Below are 21578 nucleotides of genomic sequence, written 5' to 3' on the forward strand. Positions count from 1 at the left end.
GAAGCGAAAACACACAGGAGAAATTCAGATTCACCCCCCCAAAAAAACCCCACCTGAGTCTCCTCCCTGCCAGGGGGGCCCAGAAGGATTTCAGTGCTGCAAACACAGAGCAGATTGTGCCCATCTCCCTCCTCCCCTCATCTCCACTGACAAATATAATTACAGCTTCACTTAAAGTGCTGCAAGTGAATTGTGGAGAGGAGAAAAATGGTGTGTGCATCTGCCTGCAGCAGCAAGGAGCTGACTCCTGCTTTTCTCTGATGGCTCCATCCATCTCCAGCACTTCCAGGGTGGCAGAGCTGGCTCTGCTAAAGAGAGATGATTCCTGCCCCAAGTGCATCTCCAGGAGGATAAAAACTTCTCAAAATGTAGGATTTTGGGCTTAAAAAAAAATGATGTTTTTTTCATGCATGGTACAGGTGGGGTTTCCTGCTTTCCTGTGTCCATGTAATTATCCCTAGACCTGACCCTGAGCTGAAGTCCTGCCACCATCCAGGGTCACTTGGAGGACAAACAACTCTCCCCAAGTGCCTCCTCAGAGGCACTCTCCTCCTTATTATTCCTGGGATAATCTGGAATTAGAGGTTCTGTAGATAAGCTCCTCACCCCCTCGCTGATAATTTAATTTTCTTGGTGGGACAGAGCTCAGTGAGCAGAGAGGGGCTGGGAGAAGTCTCAAGGAAGGGGAATTCTCATCATTCCCACCCACCCAGGTTGGATTGTCACCCTCGTTTCCCTCTTTATTCTCCTTTCACACCCCAGGCCAGTTCATCATTTCCAGCAGCATTTGCCAGGCTGGGAATTTCTCGGTGTTCCTCGGTTCAAAAAATTGCTTCATGAATTTTGTTGTGACCTCAGGAGTTGCTGAGAGGGGTTAAATTCCTGGAGTTAATTCCTGGAATGGGTTGGGTTGGAAGGGACCTCAAGGATCACCTCATTCCAACCATGGCAGGGACAGCTCCCACCATCCCAGGCTGCTCCAAGCCCTGTCCAACCTGGCCTTGGACATTTCCAGGGATCCAGGGGCACCCACAGCTTCTCTGGGCATCAAAGATCATCTATTTCCATATTCTGTGATTTCCACACTTCACTGTACATTTCCCTCCTGTTTGTTCACCTCTGCTTTAACTTATTTTGCACCAAAAAAAAAAAAAAAAAAGGGGTTTTTTATCCCCTCACTTTGCTTTTTTTTTCTCTTTTCAGGCTGGATCTGGGGGTGTGTTTAATTTTAGGCCCATTATTTTTAGTGTTTAATCCCAAATTCCTCTCCCAAAGCAGGGCTGTGGCTGCACAGAAGTCACATTTTCTTAAATCAGCATCACTCCAAATGGAATTTGATTGTCAGCAGCTCCTTGGGAATGCACAGATCCCTCCTGTGCAGGGCTGTGCTGGATCTGGGAAGGGTCTGGAGCAGCTGGGAAAGGGGCTCAGCCTGGAGAAAATGATCCCATGATTCAACAAAGAGATGGAGAACTCCGTGAGGGAAAAAATAATGTTACCACGTAAAGAAGCAAATACAAAACATCCGTGAATAAGTTTAGGCTGGAAATTCAAACCCAAACTTTACCTTCCTTGTTACAGAAGCTTTTTGAAGGAGCCAGCAAGAGTCAAAATGTTTTATATGGCACAGGAATCTCTCCTTGAGGCCGTGGGACACAGGGATTGTGGGGATCCAGGAGATCTCTTCACAATCCCATTGTTTAATTCAATGTTTCAGGGCAGCCTTGTCTCAAACTGATCACCCCTGGCAGGATGTCAGTCCAAAGTGCTGCTTGAACCAGGCCTTGAACTGGGATATTTGGGATGCACTTCCTCAGATTAGGGTGGAATGTGGGATTGCAGAGGGTTCCTCTTGTGGCTTCAGGGCTCAGCCCTGGGGTAAAATACCAGGGGTGAAGTGATGGATCTGGAGCTGCTCTGGTGGCTGGGATAAAATCCCAGAAGGTTTTTCAAGGAGGTCTCAGTGGGAGGAAATGATCCATGAGCACCTCATGGGTGTTTAAATCCTTTTTACTGCCCAAGAGCTGTGGTGAAGGAACAAAACCAAAGCCTCTGAAGGGATGGGGACATTGAGGTGACCAAAAAGGACCCTCCCAGCTGTGGGGGCCTTGGCTCCCAAGCAGCTTCTCCCTCCCTCCCTCCCAGCAGAGCGAGATGAACACTCCTGGACTCTGCAGCCACAGGAATTCTCAGCCCAGAGCACTCTCTTCCCAGGAAAATGTCTCCTGCAGGCTGATGAAACCCCTCAGACCCACCTGGGAGTTCAATCCATTGCTCCTCCATCCGCTCCTGGGTCAGAGGTGAACACCCAGAGCACACAGGAGGCTCTGGATGGGATGGAGAACATCCCAAATGTAACTCTTCTCTCTTCCAGCCACGTCCCCAGGCCAGGACAGCCATGCCAGCCTGGAGCAGCTCCCTGCATCCGAGCAGATCCTGCAGAGCCTGAGTGAGCTGGCCAGGTCCTTCCAGGAGATGGCTGATCGCTGCCTGCTGGTGCTGCACCTGGAAGTCAGGTAAAAACCTGGGATTTGGGCGTGGAGGGGGATCTTGGGAAGCTGCAAGTGGAGATCATGTCCAGAGGAGACAAAGAAACTTGTCCATGACAGCAACAAAGGTGAGTCCAGGAATGCCAGATCACCAAATGTGGCATGGAGGCAGGGCACCAAAAGTGGGATTTCCTAGGGAGGTTTGTATCTTAACTAAAAGAGAATTCAGGAAGAAATTCCTTCATGTGGGGGTGGTGAGGTCCTACCAGAGCAGCTGGGGCTGCCCCTGGATCCCTGGAATGTCCAAGGCCAGGCTGGACAGGGCTTGGAGCACCCAGGGACAGCAGAAATTGTCCCTGCCGATGGCAGGGGTGGCACTGGATGATCTTGCAGGTTCCTCCAACCCAACCCACTCTGGGATTCCATGATTATGGTTCAGAGACCGGGAAAAAATGTGATTTTCAGGGAGCTTTGTCCTTCCAAAACAACACAATGGTGTTTTCACAGTCTAACAGGTGTCTCCACAGGTTGGTTTTTTTTTTGTGGGGGACTGCAAATAGGAGCTTCTCCTCCTACTTCTTCAAACAGTGACAGGAACTGGGAACCAGCTGGATTTTTTTTCAAGGGCTGGGTGATTTCATGAAGTCTCTGCCTTCACGTGCAAAGATCAAAAGCAGCAAATCCCTTTCTTCAGGCTGCCAGCTACCCACTCCAGGGCTGGGAAGATGTTTTTCCCAGGACAACTGTTCAGGCCAGGTGTATTTTATTGCTTCCCTTTGCTCTGAGGCACCAAAAAGAAGGGGGATGTCAGAAATTTGATGGATCATCAGTTTGTTCTTTGGTGACACATCCCAAGCTATGTCGTGTCCCCCTGTGCTCTGCTGGAGTCAGCATGGAGCTCTGGCAAAAAAAAATCCACATTAATTCTTGTCAGCACTCCTTCATCCTGCCATCCATCACCTGCTGGGCTTGGAAGGATTTGAGGAAAAGGTGGTGGAAGCATGGAAATGGAGCAGTTTTCCAGCTGGGCTGAAGGAACCGGGACTCTTGGGATGGGTTTTTGGCCTCTGTGGCTTTTTGTCACACTTGGGTTAAGCAAAAATCCCTAAAGTGGACTTCAGGGATTACTTCTTCAGGGATTACTTCTTCAGGGATTAATTACTTCTGCTGTAATTTAGAGCAGAGAAGCTCCAGTGCTTCCAACAGGAGCCGAGTTTGGAGCTGTGGATTCACCAAACTGTGTCCAAAGGGAGGAGAGGTGCTGACTTCAGGGAAACCCCAGCGGGGTGGGAGCTTCCCTGGATCCCTCACTCTGCATTTCCAACCTCCTGCAGTCCCTCTGGTGCCTGTTCCCAGCAGGATTCTGTGATCCTACACCCCTTCCCTGGCTCTGTGCCATGTCCAAGGTGCACAGCAGGGTGGGAATCCCTCTACAGAACCCCTGTGGTTTGAGAGACACTCGGAGCACATCTGGGAAGAGCCTGGGGATTTATCCCACCTCTGGCTGCTGCAGGTGCAGCCTGAGGAGACACCAAAACAGCCAGGAATTTGGGAATTGTCTCCTTGAATTCCCCAGGGATTTGGGGAATTCCACACAATTATCCCCTGCCTTTCTCCTGCCTCAGAGCTCCCCTTCATTCCAGATGCAGGTTGGTGTTGTCTCCTCCTCCTCCTCCAGTGTCCCTGGACGTGACCCTGAGGTCACTGAGATCCTGCTCCTTGGATTTGGGTGTGCTTCCTTAAAGGAGACATTTGGCACACCCAGATCATTCCCCAAGCCATGGAATCACATCCTACAATCCTGGCAAGGTTTGGGTGGGAAAGGACCTTAAAGATCATGCAGTGCCATGGGCAGGGATTCCTTCCCTTATCCCAGGTTGCTCCAAGCCCTGTCCAGCCTGGGAATGGAAGCAGCTTTTGTTGGAATAACCATGACATTTTAGACTACTTAATGTCTGTTACAGGATTTTCATATTTTAAAACAATATATAAAATTATAGATAAGATGCTTTTACTCTGGGGATTGCCCTAAACTGGACTTGCTTGTGATGGCCACCTCAGGGGTGTTTTCCAGGGAATGTGGAAGCCAGGACATCTCTGCCACAGCCTTGGGCCACTCTGGTGTGAGCTTCCTGCCCCCGTGTGCTGACCCTGAGTTATGCCCCAAATTCCAGAGATTCTCCTTCAGGCTTTGATTTGTTCCCCTGGCAGGTGAATTCCAGAATCATGGAACCATTTAGGTTGGAAAAGACCTTTAAGATCATGAGGTCCAACCATGGTGGCCCTGCCAGGGCCACCACTGAGCATGTCCCCAAGTGCCACCTCCACATGGCTTTAAATCCCTGCAGGGATGGGGACTCCAGCCCTGCCCTGGGCAGCTGTGCAGGGCTGGATGGCCCTTTCCATGAAGGAATTTTCCCTAAAATCCAACCTAAATCTCTCCTGGTGGAAGTAGAGCCCAACCCTGTTCCCACTGGGTGACCACAAAAGCAGAAGGAGCTCTGCTGTGGATTTTTCTGGACACAGAACTTTCCTCTCTGGCTGTGAGAGAAACAACTTAATTACGGCTTTTTGCAGAGTCCTAAGAGGGGATTCAACTGCATGGAATTTCTCATTCCAGGGAGTGGGGCAAGTTGGGATTCAACTGCATGGAATTTCTCCTTCCATGGAGGGGGGCAGGTTGGGATTCAACTGCATGGAATTTCTCCTTCCATGGAGGGGGGCAGGTTGGGATTCAACTGCAAGGAATTTCTCCTTCCATGGAGGGGGGTAGGTTGGGATTTAAGTGCAAGGAATTTCTCCTTCCAGGGAGGGATGATGGTTGGGCAAGTTGGGATCCAACTGCAAGGAATTTCTCTTTCCATGGAGGTGGGCAAGTTGAGATTTAAGTGCATGGAATTTCTCCTTCCATGGAGAGATGATGGTTGGGCAAGTTGGGATTTACCTGCATGGAATTTCTCCTTCCATGGAGGGAGGCAAGTTGGGATTTAACTTTCCATGTTGGAATTTCTCTTTCCATGGAGGGATGATGGTTGGGCACGTTGGTGAACAGGATGGAGTTGCAGTAGTGTGAAATGTTTGGAATTAAGCACAATCATGGAATTTTAATGATCATTCCATGACCCCTGGCTCGCTGGTCCTGCCAGTTATCCCTTTTATGAGGTTTTCATGGAAGGAGTTCTTCTTGGAGGACTGGTATTGTAGGGGAGGTTGGGAATCTTGGGAAAACTCAGTGGAATGATGGAGGTCAGCTCAGGAGCTGGAGGACAGCTCCTTGTCACCAAGGATCTGTTGGATCCATCCCTGAAGATGGAACAAGAGGAGGATGCCTTCAACACAGACATCACCGCCCATCTCCTGAAGTTATTTTTTACCAGCTTGAGGAAGGGAAAAACCACTTTGCACCCCAGGAATACTTTAAAACGGGGGTTGTTGCACTGTTGTTCCTCGTGCCTCACAGGGTTCACTGTTTCCACTACCTGATCCCTCTGGCCAAACAAGGGAATTACGCCATCGTGGCCAACGTGGAGAGCATGGACTACGACCCGCTGGTGGTGCGGCTCAACAAGGACATCAGCGCCATCGAGGAGGCCATGAGCGCCAGCCTGCAGCAGCACAAGTTCCAGTACATCTTTGAAGGTCAGGCTCTTCCCAGTCCTTCCTCCCTAAAGGGTTTTCCATTCTCATCCCAAAGCTCCACGGGATTCCGTTCGGGGGTGAAGCTGAGTGAGGTGCTGCTGTCACCCGCAGGGCATTGAGTGAGAGCCATGTGGGAGAGCTGGGAATGATCACCTGGAGAGGAGAAGGATCCAGGGAGAGCTTCCAGCACATTCCAGGGCCTGCAGGGGCTCCAGGAGAGCTGCAGAGGGACTGGGGACAAGGGATGGACAGGACACAGGGAATGGCTCCCAGTGCCAGAGGGCAGCCATGGATGGGATCTTGGCCATGAGGAATTCCTGGCTGGGCTGGAATTGCCAGAGCAGCTGGGGCTGCCCCTGCATCCCTGCAGTGCCCAAGGCCAGGCTGGACACTGGGGCTGGAGCAGCCTGGGACGGTGGGAGTGTCCCTGCCATGGCAGGGGTGGCACTGGAGGGGCTTTAAGGTCCTTTCCCACCGAAACCATTCTGGAATTCTGTGATTCCCCCTTTGTTCAAGAAGAGGGAAACGACTCCACACAGAGCCACGGGGACCATTCACATCCTGTTGAATTTTAAATTCATACTCATGGTCCTCCTTAATCACACCTCTTAAGCCCAGGTCTGGGATTTACAGATTTCCCACACTGGCTCCCTGTACATGAGCAAAATCCTTAATTTAGACTTTTAATTGGCCTCTGGACTTGCCCAGACCTGTGCAGTGCAAATCAGTCTGGGTTTTTGCTCTTTGTAATGTGACACGAGTGCAAGCATCATTTTGGGGGTGCCTGTGTCCCTTAGCCCCCAGCTGTGCCCTTCTGACATCCTCCAGACACAGGAAACTGTTCAGAGAGGGGTTGTGCCTCAGGGGCATTGGAATGCAGCTCATTCCTGCTCCTGGAGACTGAAATTACCAGGAAAAACAGGGAAACCACACCCATGGAGAACAGATTAAAGTCCTGTGGTTCTACAGGAGCTGCAGTGACCCATTGCTCTGCCCAGACAGGGAGAGGGACTGGAAGGCACATTATGCAAAGCCTGGTTAAAAATCAGATAACACAGCTCTAAGTTCTGGGGCAGTTTTGTGTTTTCACTAAAGAGGTGGAAAGTCCTAAACTGCACCACAAAGATTTCTGAGCGTTTCCAGGTAAAATCCAATTATCCCTTGATCCAGCTCACAGGCACCACTCAACAACGCTCATTTTTGGGGGTTTTACCACGAATTACTGGCACTAAATCCCTTCCCCCCTTGCAGGCTTGGGCCACCTCATCTCCTGCATCCTCATCAACGGCGCCCACTACTTCAGGCGCATCAGCGAGTCCGGCATCAAGAAGATGTGCAGGAACATCTTCATCCTGCAGCAGAACCTCACCAACATCACCATGTCCCGGGAGGCCGACCTGGACTTCGCCAGGTGAGCACAAACCCCAGCCTTTGTCACTCTGCCAGGGCCCACCCGAGCTGAGGTGGCTCCTTCCAATGTGGAAGAGGTTTTTAGGGAGAGCCCTAAAAGGTTCTGTGCCAGGATTGGGACTTTTGGGTTTTTGGTCTTCAGGTTGTTGATTTTTCTCTCATTAAAAGCTCAGCACGTTCAGACTTGGTGTACAAAGAGAAGGGCACCAAAAAAGTCACCAGACACACAGGTTTAAGGTCTTTTAGAGCTGCTTTGTGCAATTAACTCTTAAAATGTATTTTATTTCTACCTTTCTACCAATAACTAATTATTTGTCTGTCCAACATCTGCATTGTGGTTCTTTCTCACCAATCATTCTGTGCCACCAACAGAGCAGAAAATGGAGGAGGTGAAGAACAAGAAGGAGGATCAGACAATGCCCAAACTCCTTCCATCTTGTCTCCTGCCCACCTCCACATAAAACCCCAAAACTCTGAGTTTTTCACCCTGTGATAAACTATACTACTCTCTGTTTCACACACTCATAGATTCCAATTCATCCCAGAGTCTTGGAAGCTTTCTCCATGGATGAAGGTCAAAAGCAGTGTTCTCCTGGGGATTTCTCTGCCAGGACAAGCAGAGGAACATTCCCTGTGCCCTGGGTTCCAACATTCCAAAAGTCTCAGGTGGCCAGATGAGTGGCAAGTTCAACAGCTGGAGGTGTTGGTGGCAATTTTGGCTTTCCTTTGGTTGAACAATGTTCAGAGGGACGTGGAATCATAGAATCAGGGGGCTTGTTAAGGTTAGGGAAGATCTCCAAGGTCACCAAGCCCAAATGTGGATCACTTGAGGCTGATGTGAGGTCCCACCAAAGTGTCTGTGCTTGGTGCTCCCTTGGGGCTTCTCCAAGACCAAAACTCAGGCAGGGAAAAGCTTCCAAAGATAGTGGGCAGAACTTAAACAGGATGAAACTGGGGCTTGCATTTATTCCCAGGTGAGAAATGTTTTGGTTTGTTGAAGGCTCAGGGTCACCAGATCCAGGTTGGCTTGAAGGGACATCTCCCTCGAGTTCTGTTACCCTGAAATAGCAGGAACAGCAAAATAAACCCAAAATAAACCCAAAACTGGGTGTGACAGACGCCCTGCAAAGCTTTCCCACATTCTGGGGTGTCTTCCCTCCAGGAGGATTGAGGGACAAGCAGGTGGAGGCGAGCCCTGAGCAGTGGTTTTGGCAGCTGGACTCAGAGCTGGCTCAGCTGATCCTGTCAGGGTCAGGAGGGGACAGCTGAGCCCAGGAACAGCCAAAAGAAACATCTGGAACTTGGAAATGAAGGAGTGGGGTCCAGTGAGAGAGGTCTGTGTGAAACTTGGATCTGACCCCCCACAAACTCTTGGTGCCATCCCTTGGCCCTGCTGCTGGAGGCTGAATTCCGAGGGAGGTTTGCACTCCCTGGATGAGGAGTGTGCCTGAGAGCCTTTATTTGGGATCTCATCTGGGGGTGGATCCTCTCTGAATTCATTTCTTCAGATCACCATCGGCATGAGGAAGTTGTGGATGCTGAGGCCTGCTGGAGGGGGAGGGAGGAAGATCCATTAGAGATTCTGCAAGGAATAAACTTCCCAAATTTAATCTTTTCCTTCTTAAATGACCGTCCTGTGGTGAAGGAATTTTCCTGATACCCACCCCTAAACTCCTCTGGCACGACTTGAGGCCATTTCCTTGTGTCCTGTCCCTTGTTCTTGGGGGCAGAGCCTGACCCCCACCCTCCCACAGCAGCTTTGTGCTGAATTCTTCCCACCACATCAATTCAGCAACATTTCTTTTATTCCTTTCACAGCTCCATCACTTCCCTCTTTTCTTCTGGGGAGTAATTCCATGCTCTGTTTGATTCTTTCGTTTTTCAGATGACTCCTGAATGTTTAAATGTTTATTACCCAGCTTCTCCTTTGACATAAACAAGGCTCTGGTGCATCCAAGGCACCTGAATTCACAATCACCTCAGCGAGGCTCTCACGTCACCCCAGGGACCCCACGGTGCCCAGCTCTACTCAAACTATTAAATAAACACAACAGCTCCCCTCCAGAAAGCATAAAACAACATCAGGCTGGGATAAAAGTGATTTGTCCCTCTGTGATACGGCTCAGGCAGGAATCTGAATGCTCTGTGCTGTGGATAACTCTCAGTTTGGCCTTTTCCAAGATAAAGTGGGGTTTTTTTTTCATGTACAGGAGCAGTGGCAGAGCTGATGGAGAAATCCTCCCTTCCACCTGCACCCCCTGGGATAAATTCCCTCCCTGCCTCACTGCTCCAGGGAACTGGAGGGTCGTGGGTGGGGCAGGAGACCCCCAGCCCTGCCTGGATATTTCTGTGTCCGTGACACTGAGGGTTTCCAGCAGCAATTAGCCACAATTAACAAGCAGTGCAGCCCCTCTCCATGCCTTAAACCTGAATTCTGGAGCAGGTCCCTTTTCTCAAAGTGAACTTGTTTGAAATCAGTTCAGGAAAGACCAGACCACTTGAGAAAGGACCAAAAGTTTTTTTAAGGTTTTTCTGAGCATTGTGCTTTTGATTTTATTTTTTTTTTTAATTTTTCACTTCTGCTATGGTCTTCAAGGCTTTTTAGAGGCCTCAGAGAACACTGGGCATCCTTTTCTTCTCTGCTCAGTGAGTTCAGGCAGTAGAAATCCCAACCAGGGAAGTTGGAAGGGGAAACCCTTTTTCCTCTGAAGCCAAAATCAGGTGGAGGATTCACAGCAAGCCCAGGTAACACTTGTTGGTCCTGGTGAGGCTCTTGCTGTTTAAACCCCATTTTTCCAAAGCTCTGTAACCTGCAGGTGACAACAGCAGCATTTGCTGCTTTGGGAGCAGTCCCATGGCAAGGGGAAAATGTGTTTTAAATGAGTTTTGCTTTTCAAGGCAGGGGAAGTCTCAGCAGAGCATCACAGAGCACATTTCCACTGGAAAAAAAATTTAAATTGCCAAGCGGTGTGAGGAGTTTTTTTCCACCAGGAGAAAGGGTGAAACAGGCTGGTTCTGACTGCTGAGGTGTCACAAAGGATTTGTGGCATTTGCTAAATTTCCTGCAAATATTAATAGGTTTTTCACTCCTGTGTGTGTTCAATATCTAGGCCAGCAGAAATGCAGGAGGTTGTTGGGGCTTCCACTGCTTTATTGAGGAAAAAGCAGGATTTTCTCCCTGTGGAATATCCAGGCATGTGCTGCAAAGTCTGGGACTGAGCATGACTTCCAAATACCTCCAGATTACCAAAGTTTCACACCCAGAATTAGATTTCTGGCATGAAAGGGACAAAAGCTTCAAATTTCAATTCCTACTCAGGTCCTTTCCCTTGTTCTTCTTTCCTCCTCTCCCTCTATCCCCACCCAGAATTCTCTGGGATTTTATGAAGATTTCATCAGAGGTAGCCACAAAGGGCGAGGATTCTGCTTCAGACTCACCTTTAAATAAAAAATCACTGAAAAAAGTGGTTTTCTGAATCATACAAGTGTTAAAGCTGAGTGTTCTGGAGAGTGAACTGAGGTGGCTGCAAAGGGCACAGAGAGAGCAGGGATGAAATGGGAACATTTTCTCTAACAAGTGTCACTGTGACCTCAGAAATGAAGGTTTCTGAGCAGTGCTGTCATTGTCCCTGGTCTCAGTGTCCTCCCTGCCTCGGGGGGTGACAGCAGAGGGATCCAGAGGTGTCCCCACACCTGGAGTGAGCTGGAGCTCTCCCTGTGCTGCCATTCCAGTTGTTCCTGTGGCCACCCCTCCTGCAGGCACCAGGAATCTTTTCCTGCTGCTGATGACAATGCCAGGGGTATTGGCAGGGACATTTCAGGGACATTGCTGGGACATTTCTGGGGTATTGGCTGGGACATTTCTGGAGTACTGGCTGTGATAATTCTGGGGAATTGGCTGTGACAATTCTGGAGTATTGGCTGTGACATTTCGAGGGGTATTGCTGGGACATTTCTGGAGTACTGGCTGTGATAATTCTGGGGAATTGGCTGTGACAATTCTGGAGTATTGGCTGTGACATTTCGAGGGGTATTGCTGGGACATTTTCAGGGGTAGTGGCTGTGACAATTCTGGGGTATTGGCTGTGACAATTCTGGGCTGTTGGCTGGGACATTTCCAGGGGTATTGCTGTGACAATTCTGGGGTATTGGCTGTGACATTTCTGGAGTATTGGCTGTGACAATTCTGGGGTATTGGCTGTGACATTTCCAGGGGTATTGGCTGGGACATGTCCCTGTAGCAGCTGTGGCACCTCATTGGCACTGCTGGTGGCTCCCCAGCGAGATGGGGTGGGGAGCAGCCATCAGAGCTCCACTTCTTCCTGGTTTGGCCATCAAGAAACCCAAATCATGGACTCACAGGATCATGGAAGTTGGAAAAGATTTCCCAGCCCATGGAGTCCAAGCTGTGCCTGACCCCCACCTTGTCCCCAGCCCAGAGCTCTGAGTGCCACCTCCAGGTGTTCCTTGGACACCTCCAGGTGTGGGGACTCCAAACCTCCCTGGGCAGCCCCTGCCAATGTTTAACAACCCTTATGGAGAAGGAATTTTCCCTAAAATCCACCCTGAGCCCAGGCTGAGGCCGTTCCCTCTCCTCCTGTCCCTGTTCCCTGGAGCACAGCCCGACCCCCCCGGCTGTCCCCTCCTGGCAGGGACTTGTGCAGAGCCACAAGGGCCCCCTGAGCCTCCTTTGCTCCAGGCTCAGCCCCTTCCCAGCTCCCTCAGCCTCTCCAGACCCTTCCCAGCTCCATTCCCTGGACACATTCCTGCCCCTCGATGTGGCCGGGGAATGCTCCTGTCCCTCAAAACCCATCTTTATTCCAAGGCCAGTTTGGACAGGGCTTGGAACCCCCTGGGATGGTGGCAGCTGTCCCTGTCTGTGGCACGGGGTGGCTCTGGATGATCCTTTAAGTCCCTTCTCACCCAAAGCATTCCACGATGCTGTGAAAGGGGAGGATGGGAAGGTTTAGGATGGAGGATGCAGCTGCAGCTTGAGCTTTTCTCAAAGCCACGTCAAACCTGCATCACTGCTGGGCTGGGGACCAGGGCTGTGCTGCCAGCTTTGGATCCTCGGCGCTCAGGGCTCCTCTCCTGCCAGGCTGGGCAGTTTTTTGTTCTATTTTCCAAGGATTTCTGCTGTTCCCTGGCAGCAGGAATCAGCAATGACCTGCTGCCATCTACTGGGAGCTGCCGAGGGAAAGGGAAGCATTCAAACATCCCCGTGCTCTGCAGGAAGACTTTTCATTGCCAAATCTTATTTCTGTGTGTGATTTTACTCTAAATAAATACCGTGGTTGTGCCTGGGTGCCCAGGTTGCCTGAGGGTGGAGCTGGTGGAGGGAATCTTCCTCTGAGAGCCATCTCTGAGCTCGATTTGTGTGTGGAGAGCATCAGGTCCAGCAAATCCCGACCTGGATGCCTTTGTCCAGAGTCAGGAGTCCCTGCAGAGCTCCTGAGATGCTCCCCTGCTGCCTGTGGGTGAGGGAAGTATCTCAGATTTCTCCTGGACGAAATTTGGGGTGTTTAAGATCATTCAGATTGAGTAAACCCCACATTAGCTGAGTGCACAGGGCACTCTATTCCCCCTCTTCATAGCCAAGTTTTGAAAGTTAAAAATCCCCAAATCTTCACAGGAAGTCCCTTCCCGACAGGGGATGAGGGCCAGAAGAGGCTCTGGAGGAAAAGCTTCCCTTTGCTGGCACTGTGTTGTGCTGTCTCCATCCCAGGCTGGGCTCCTGTGTCTGCAGCACATCCTCGTTTGGGCTTGCAGCTTTTAATTAACAAAGCTGCTTTAGTTTTCAATTAAGGACTCGGTTACAACAAAATCCGTATTTTCTTTCCCTTTCTTTTCCGCCTTGTTTGCTCCCCCCTGCAGTTTCTGCTGAGCTTTGATCTCAGTGCAGGTTTAATTAGCTGTAATTAGTGGTTTCACCGCATTAACCGAAAATCAGAGGATTAAAAACCACCCCTCAGCTTGATGGCCTCGTCCTCACCTTCCTCCTCCTGCTGCCCCAGGGGGATTTAGGGGATCAGAGGGTCCCTGTGTGGCCCTTCTCCAGAGGGGTGCATCCCAAAGATCCTCCTTTTTCTGGGATCATTAAAGCTCCCCACAGCAAATCCCCCATTTGTGGATTCCGTTCCCAGTTAAATCTGCAGCTGCCAGGAGTTTTAGGAGGGCACCAATCTGTGCCTCTCCAGCCTTCCCCAGAGCATTTCTTGGGGTGTCTCCCTGCTTTCAGTACATTTGGAATTGTTTAGGTTGGAGAAGTCCTCCAAGATCATTGAGTCCAGCACTGCCAAGGCCACCACTGCCCCATATCCCCAAGTGCCACATCCACATGGATTTTAAATCCCTGCAGGAATGGTGACTCCAGCGCTGGCCTGAGCAGCCTTTTTCGGAGGGAATTTCCCCAAAATCCCCCCTGAGCTCCCCTGGCCCAGGCTGAGGCCGTTCCCTCTCCTCCTGTCCCTGTTCCCTGGAGCACAGCCCGACCCCCCGGCTGTCCCCTCCTGGCAGGGACTTGTGCAGAGCCACAAGGTCCCCCTGAGCCTCCTTTGCTCCAGGCTCAGCCCCTTCCCAGCTCCCTCAGCCTCTCCTGGTTCTCCAGACCCTTCCCCAGATCCTTTGGCCGTTTCAGCCAAGTGCCTGCTCCAGTTTTCCCAAACTTTCAGCTTTTCCACTCCTTCAGGAGCTCCTGGAAGTTGGGGCGTGGCCAAGTCCTTCGCTAGAACTTCTCAGCACAGGATGGAGAGGAGATTTTGGAATATTTTGGAGATTTTGCTCTGAGGAAACCTTGCTCTTCTCCATGGATGTGCCCAACCCTTCTCCTCAGGGCTGCTCTCAGACATTCCTCCCCAGGAGAACCCTTGAGGCTCCACACCCTGTAGCAGCCCCAGAGTAACTGGATTAGAGGCTGAACTCACACAGCACTCCTCTGGATGTGGGAGCTCACAGAGCACCCACTCTCCATGGGGATCACTCCCAGTGCCAGAAGGAATCACCTGAAAATATCAGCGAGGCACCAGTCCTGCTCAGCCTTGCCAGTGTTGACTCAGGGTTTTATTTGGATCAGGCTTTTCAGCCCTTCCCCGAGGCGCTTTTAATCTTCGCTCCGTAACCTTTAAAGAGAGAGGTTTTCGTGGCCTCTGCCATGATTTTCATTGCCCGGACAGGGATGTCTGAGCTGCTCCGAGTAAAGAGATTAATTCAATTTTCCTAAACTGGAAATGGACTGAAAAACTGAGAGGCTTCATTGACTTTTCCTCGCTGGGTTCGTGGCGTGTTAGAGAAACAATCAATGGGGTGAACTTCTCAGCCAGCAGAAACCTGGCGTTCCCATTTTCAGGGAACCAGCTTGGGAAGATGGGAATAAACATTTTTAAAAAGTCTTTTTTGGCCACAGCACGTTCCTCCTCTGCCTTAAAACCATCAGGATATATTCTCCTGCAAATGAGTTACAAACAAATCCCTCATTTTTCCCCGAGGTGACAGTCTTTTGCTGATATGTGCTTTCTGGAGACTAATAAGTTTTGAATGTCGGTGGGAGGGGGGAGGGAAAAAAAAAATCAAAGTAATTACTTTGTGTTCCCAAGCTCCTTATTTGTGTAGGTGCCTGTGTGTTTATCTCCCTCTGTCATGCTGCATTGCTAATGGTAATTAAAGGCAAGGGATTTTTCTTGCTGGAAGTTTTTTTTCTTCTTATTTTCCACCTTTAGTGATTCTGGCCTCGGTGACGATGCTTTGCCGCCGGCCAGTGACTTGTGGAAGTGCTTTAATACAAAGTCTGAGTTCAGGAAACTCTGCTTGCCCAGCTGGAATGGGATCATTTTGTTTATCCAGGCCTGTGCAGTGTGAGGTGGGCACTGTTTTTTTCAGGCTGGGGTTTGAAAGCACATCCTGGAGGTGGCAGTCCTGGTGGCCGCCGTCATCTCTGTGGTGCCCCTGGGAAATTGTGGAGAACTGGTCAATATTTGTACAGAATTTGGGTTGTGGGTGGTGGCAGGAAAAATACGGAGCAAACCCACGTGGTCCGTGGTCGGCAGTGGGGTGGGGTGGGCTCCCCATGGGCTCTGGATCCTTGGGAAACCCACCCAGGACACGTTGGCTGGGGCTCAGGGGGTGGGACAAGGGGTTCTGCTGGTTTCCCAGCCTGGCAGGGGATGTCAGCCTCTCCCTGCACTTCATTTTCCACAGGAAACATGGAAGGTGTTTTGTTGGGAAGAGCTTTTGGCCTCCCCAGGGCTTTCCCCCCCCCCAGGCTGCAGAGTCTTAGGCCAGGTCTAAAGTCTGGATCAGGAGGGTAAAGCTGCAGTTCCAGATGGTGCCCAGGTTCTGCTAAGTTTTTCATCCCACAGAAATATGAGGATGAGTGTGAAAGCTCATTTTTAGGTGCAGGTAAAGCCTCTGTGTGTGTGTGGTGGATCCACCACTGGCTTCAGCAGGATTTTGTGTGCACAGAGAACAGCTTTATTTGTGGGCTTGCTCTAAAACTTCCAAAGTAATATTCCAGCAAATCCTCTCCTCTCTGTCCCATCCAAGGACCTTTCCCTGATTCCCTGCACTTCCACAGCTCCAGGCTCTGGAAATCCCATTGAGCATCACACGAGGGGTTGGGCTGGAGACACGGAGGCAGCAGCTGCAGGGATGGAAATGGGATCCAGTGGGACTGCAAATAGAATCCAGTGGAATCCAGGCGAGGAAGAAGAGGGAATCACCCTGGTTTTCCTTCATTAAAAGGGTTTTTTTTGCTTTAGAGTAGCCAAGAGTGGCACCTCCCAGCATAAGGAATGGGCTTCAGTGGAGTGTCTTTTTTGGAATCAGGGAATCACTCAGGTTGGAAAAGCCCTCTGAGGTTATCCAGCCCAGCCCTTTACCTGTCACTGCCAAGGCCACCCCTGACCCTGTTCCCAAGTGCCACATCCACGTGGCTTTGAAATCCAGGGATGGGCACTCCACCAAGGCTGGAAAACCATTTTGGGGAAGAAACTTTTCCTGATACCAAACTTAAACCTCTCCTGGATCCTGAGGTTGTTCACTCTTGTTTTGCCCACTTGGGAGAAGAGCCCAACCCTCAGCCTGAGCTTGAGCAAACATCCAGAGGCATTCCATGGGAACAGATCCCACTGTGAGTGTATGGGAATGTGAACTCCCTGTCTGAGCTCTCCATGTGACCTTGCATCTCCTCTTTGGGTTAGAAACTGCTTTTTTCTCCCGTGCTTAAAGGTGGGTTCTTGGGAGAAAAATGTCTGGATCCTGTTCTGGGAGGTTCTGATGAAATTCCCAACACTCAGCTTGAAGGGAAAGAACAGATTTTTTTTGCAAGGGAATTCGTGTGACACACACACAAAAAAAGAAACTACCCAAAAAAAAAATAAAATAAAATAAAAGGAAGAACCATCAGCGTGTGAGGAGCAGCCATCCCAGGCGTTTGTCTGCAGCTGAAGGAAAGGTAAATATGGGATTGTCAGCTGGAGATGCATCTCTATTGCCTGGCTCCCAGCTGCAAATGGCAGCAATTAGGAAAATGCCCTGCCTTTTTCACAGGAGGCAGCATCTTCCCAGCAGCCAGAGAGGCACAGGCAGTGCCCTGTCAGTCAGATCTCATTAGGAGCTGCAGAGCCTCAGAGCAGCCCGAGTTATCAGCTCGGGAATTGCTGATCCCAGGGCTGGCTGTGCTGCTGGAGTCACTGCCCGGCACTTCCCCGGGCTCTGCAGTCACAGCTGCCACTGCCCTCTCCTCTCTCTTCATTAGGGAAAGGCAGGGGTGAAGCTTTCCCACCTGCTGGAGTCAGAAATGTGTCCCTGGAAGGGCTGGGAGTGGCAGGGAAGGGCTGGGAGGGAGGAAAATGGTGTTGGGACACAAAGGGACAGTGAGGATGTGGCCAGGACTGGGCACAGGGCTGGTGAGGTGAGAGAAGGGAAAAGGGAAAAGGGAAAATGGAAGGGAAGAGGGAAAAGGGAAAAGAAGAGGGAAAAGGGAAGGAAAGAGGGAAAAAAGGGAAGGGAAGAGGGAAAAGGGAAAAGGGAAAATGGAAAAGGGAAGGGAAGAGGGAAAAGGGAAAAGAAGAGGGAAAAGGGAAAAGAAGAGGAGGAAGGGAAGGGAAGGGAAGGGAAGGGAAGGGAAGGGAAGGGAAGGGAAGGGAAGGGAAGGGCCCAGGGCCAATTCCTGGTGGGATAGAGGAGGGAAAAGGGAAACTGAGGAAAGGACAGGAGTAGCAGAACTGAGAGGACCAGCAGGGTCAAACCATGACACAGCACTGGGGTAGAGCAGGGATGGCAGCGGGAACAGCAGGGTTCCAGCTCTTTAAGTTGTTCTGGACTAGATTTAGAAACACTTTTTTTTTCCCAGAAAGGGTTCTAAAGCACTGGCACAGCTGCCCAGGGCAGTGGTGGAGTCACCATCCCTGGAAGAGTTCAGAACCATGTGGATGTGGCACCTGGGGATAAGGGTTGGTGGTGACCATGGTGGTGAAATGGTTGCACTGGACACTTGAATTCTGGCAGGTTGAGACGCATTCCTCCGTTTCCTCTACAGTTAATTACTCTTTAATCAACAAAATCTTCAATTCATTGACTTTTGGTCTGGCTTGGAGGTTTTAGCCACCAGGGCTGGTGGTGAGTCCAGCTGCTAAGCCACACATTCAGCTGATGAACCTAAATAATCCTAGATAATCCTAAGTAAGGGTTTCCACCAGCTGCATTCTGCAACCAGGAGTTTCATCCTTCACCTTCTGCCAAGGATCCGTGCCTGGGATGTGCTGGTCATTCCAGGTGCTGGGATCTGTAACATTCCCAGCTATCACTTCTTATCCTCAGGGTTTATTCCCAAAAAAAAGTCCCAAGATGGTTTTTCCACCTTTCAGGTGCTGAGAGCTGGGGCTGCCCCTGCTGGGGGCACCTGGGGACCTTCCTTTGTCACTGGTGCTGAAGGATTGATTGATGATTATGGGGGGAATTTGCCCTCATGCCAAGGAATGTTCTCAACAATCAGCCATCTCCTGGCTCTGGGATCACAGAATCATGGAATGGTTTGGGTTGGGAGGGACCCTAAAGCCCACCCAGTTCCAGCCACCTTCCCTGACCCCAGGGTGCTCCAAGTCCCTCACCACCCTCACAATAAACCCCTTCCTCCTAAATTCCAATCCAAATCTCACCTCTTCTAGTTTAAAACTTTCCTTTTGTCCTGTCACTATCTGTGTAAAAAGTTGCTTTCCATATTATTATTATTATTATTATTATTATTATTATTATTATTATTATTTCTCTTTAAGGATTTAAGGCTGCAAAGAGTTTGGGATGTAACCAAGATTTTATGGGCTCTGTGGAGTCAGCTGGGGACAAGATGCCCCTCAGCATTTTTTGACCCATGGAGGAACAGCTCCACATCATCTTCTTCCTTCCCTTGTCCCCCTTTCCTCCCTCTTCAACTGTAACATCTTATTTGGGGGATTCAGCCTCCCCTGTGGTGTTCCCCGGGAGCTTTCCCAGGAAAGGCATGATCCATCCGAGCTGGATTTTGGTGTGATTGCCACAATTACCCTCTGACTTCCACCCTCGAGCGAGATGAGACGGCCCAAAAGGAGAGCTGTGATTTTTGCAGAAAGAAAAAAAACAAAAAAAACAAACTGAGAAATTATTCTTGAAGTGCCAAAGGCGAGAGGCTCCGGGGCAGGAACAAGCGGGGAATGCAGATCAGGCAACGCCGTCTATCCAAGGTGGAGCCTCTGACATTAAAAATTCCGACTCAAATGAGGGAAACATGGAGTGAAGGAGGTGAATTATTGATGGGGAGCAGGGATTACCATATCTGACAGATGGAGACTGTCTGAGAACATTTTGCAGAGTGGCATCTGCACCGTGCCTGATTGGCGTCCCTGAACTTTCGCGCGTCAGATGTCGAATATCAACACACAAACTCTGATGTAGCAATTAAATCTGTCCTCTGATGAACCTGGGCCTCGTAGCCAGGAGAAATCCACACATTCAGAGAAAGTCCAAATGCCTCAATTCTTATTTTTTAGGGAGATGTTTGAATAATTACATCCAGAGCACTGCACTGAATACACACGCATATGATGTGGACATTTAGATATATTCAAGAAATTATGTGCAGCGTATCATGACTTACTCCAATTTTACTGAAGGCTGTAAAACTCCCTTGTCTGTTATCATTTATATTCCAGATTTGAGCTCAAATAATACAGAGAAGCTCTAAAATTCAGCTGCCACCTCACGTCACAGATGTGCATTAACACCTAAAGCTGAAATGGGTCTCTCAAGTAGATCTTCTTCTACGGAAGTCGTAAATCAGACACGGATTCCACCTTGTCATGCGTGGAAAAACAAAGAGGAGAAGCAAAGAAGTGCCAATAAAAGCAAGTTTGATGCTTTGGTGGGGAACAGCTTGGATTGGGAAGAAGCAAGATATAAAAGATGGCTTTTTTAATAGGATTCAGTGCCTTCCGATCCCGGGTTGTTTTCCTAAGCCAGCCCAACATGGGAAATTGTTGAATTTTTCTGCCATCTGTTAAAAGTGGGGCAGTGGGGGAAATTCCATTTTCCTTTGTGGAGAATGTGCAGATTTTGGGAATCATCAGGAAAATGTCCTTTTAGTCCCTGGAGGGGCTTTCAGGGATGGAATCTGGGATTGGTTACTCAAGGAGCATCACTGTTAGGAAAAATCTCTTCAGCCAAAGGGCAGGGCTGGAATACCCATCCCTGGAGGGATTTAAAGCCATGTGGTTGTGACATCTGGGGACATGGTGGTGGCCTTGGCAGTGCTGGGAATGGTTGGACTGGATGATCTTAAAGGGCTTTTCCAACCTGAACGATTCCACAATTCCATGATTTTGTTGGGTGGGATCCACCCTGTTGGACACAGAAGGAGAACCCCCTGGCCCTGTGATCACAGAATGGATGAGGTTGGAGGGGACCATGGTGGGGTCCTTGGTCCTTCTCACCCTCAAAGCAGCCTTTGAGAGAACAGGGAAGTTCTGGATGCAGTGTCTCCAAAGTGCCTCAGGAAATTCTCAAATGGGAATTGCGAGAGGTTGAAAAATTAATAAATTACTACGGAAAACTCCAGGTTCAGCTCTCGCAGCAGAGTCCTTTGGGGAGCCTGGAGGTTTTGTGCAGTTGAGGACGCGTCTCTGGGAGGAGATGAAAAGCAGTTCAGAGAATTGCTGTGCTTTTGATGCCTCTGAACTACTCCACCATCCAGAAGCAGTGCAGGGACTCTCTTCTCACTCTGTGGGGACCAGTTTTGTTTCCAAGGAGCTGCTGTTGCACTGCAGTGGAGTCTGTCCATAAAAAGTGACGAGCAAAGGGATGCAACTCCAAGATATTCCATGAGTAAAACTTGTTTTCTCCATGCAGTGGAGAGTGGAGATAGAAGCCCTGTGTATTCAGGGTTTTACCCTGCACTGACATTGCCTTGATAATATTTTCATTTAAAGTGCTCAGATTTGTGCTGTCTGACAAAAAAAATACTGTAGTGAAGCTCTGTTGGATGAAGAAGTTGGGATAACTGGAGGTAAACCCACCAGGAATGGCCAGAAGAGGCCACAGCTGTGCTGCACACAGCAGTGTGGGAGCTGCTCTTTTAGTGGTGGTGGGTTTCAATCCCTCTAAATACAACTTTTGCCCTCAGAATGATAGGGAGGGAGAAGCAATTTCAACCAAAAATGCTAGAAATGAGCAGCAGCTGCCCATAAAAACCTGTGGCCTCAAACCTGGAGGTTTCCAAGCATTGGGAGAAGCTGGGATGAAATGTTCCTCAGGCCAGTGGCCAGCAGGGAAAGCAAGCAGGAGAGGGTTGAAGCTCTGAATCCCTCATCCAGGAGATCCACGGTTCCATGCTGATGTCCACCACTTCTGGACATCTCAAATTTTGGCATTGAACCCATCCTGGTTTATTTCTGCCATAGTTACTGCACTGGCTTGGTGGACCTGACCACAGCCTAGTACTGGAGCACGACACACAAAACTACTGGAGGAAAATTGACTTGATGAACCTGACCACTGTGGTATTTTTGGCGTCTC

The 21578-nt window shown here is 49.8% G+C and overlaps 1 protein-coding gene across 1 annotated transcript in view; it reads left to right on the top strand.

Annotated features, from left to right (window-relative positions):
• LOC121358917 (exocyst complex component 4) overlaps window positions 1–21578 on the top strand; it is a 70957-nt gene that overhangs the window by 40211 nt on the left and 9168 nt on the right. Inside the window, exons 6-8 of the mRNA XM_041477495.1 lie at window positions 2375–2516; window positions 5950–6128; window positions 7380–7539. Of these exons, the coding sequence (XP_041333429.1) occupies window positions 2375–2516; window positions 5950–6128; window positions 7380–7539 (481 nt within the window). The remainder of the gene's footprint in view (window positions 1–2374; window positions 2517–5949; window positions 6129–7379; window positions 7540–21578) is intronic.

This window comes from Pyrgilauda ruficollis, unplaced genomic scaffold (assembly GCF_017590135.1).
Source record: "Pyrgilauda ruficollis isolate IOZ18807 unplaced genomic scaffold, ASM1759013v1 scaffold111, whole genome shotgun sequence".
NCBI classification, from domain to species: Eukaryota; Metazoa; Chordata; class Aves; order Passeriformes; family Passeridae; genus Pyrgilauda; species Pyrgilauda ruficollis.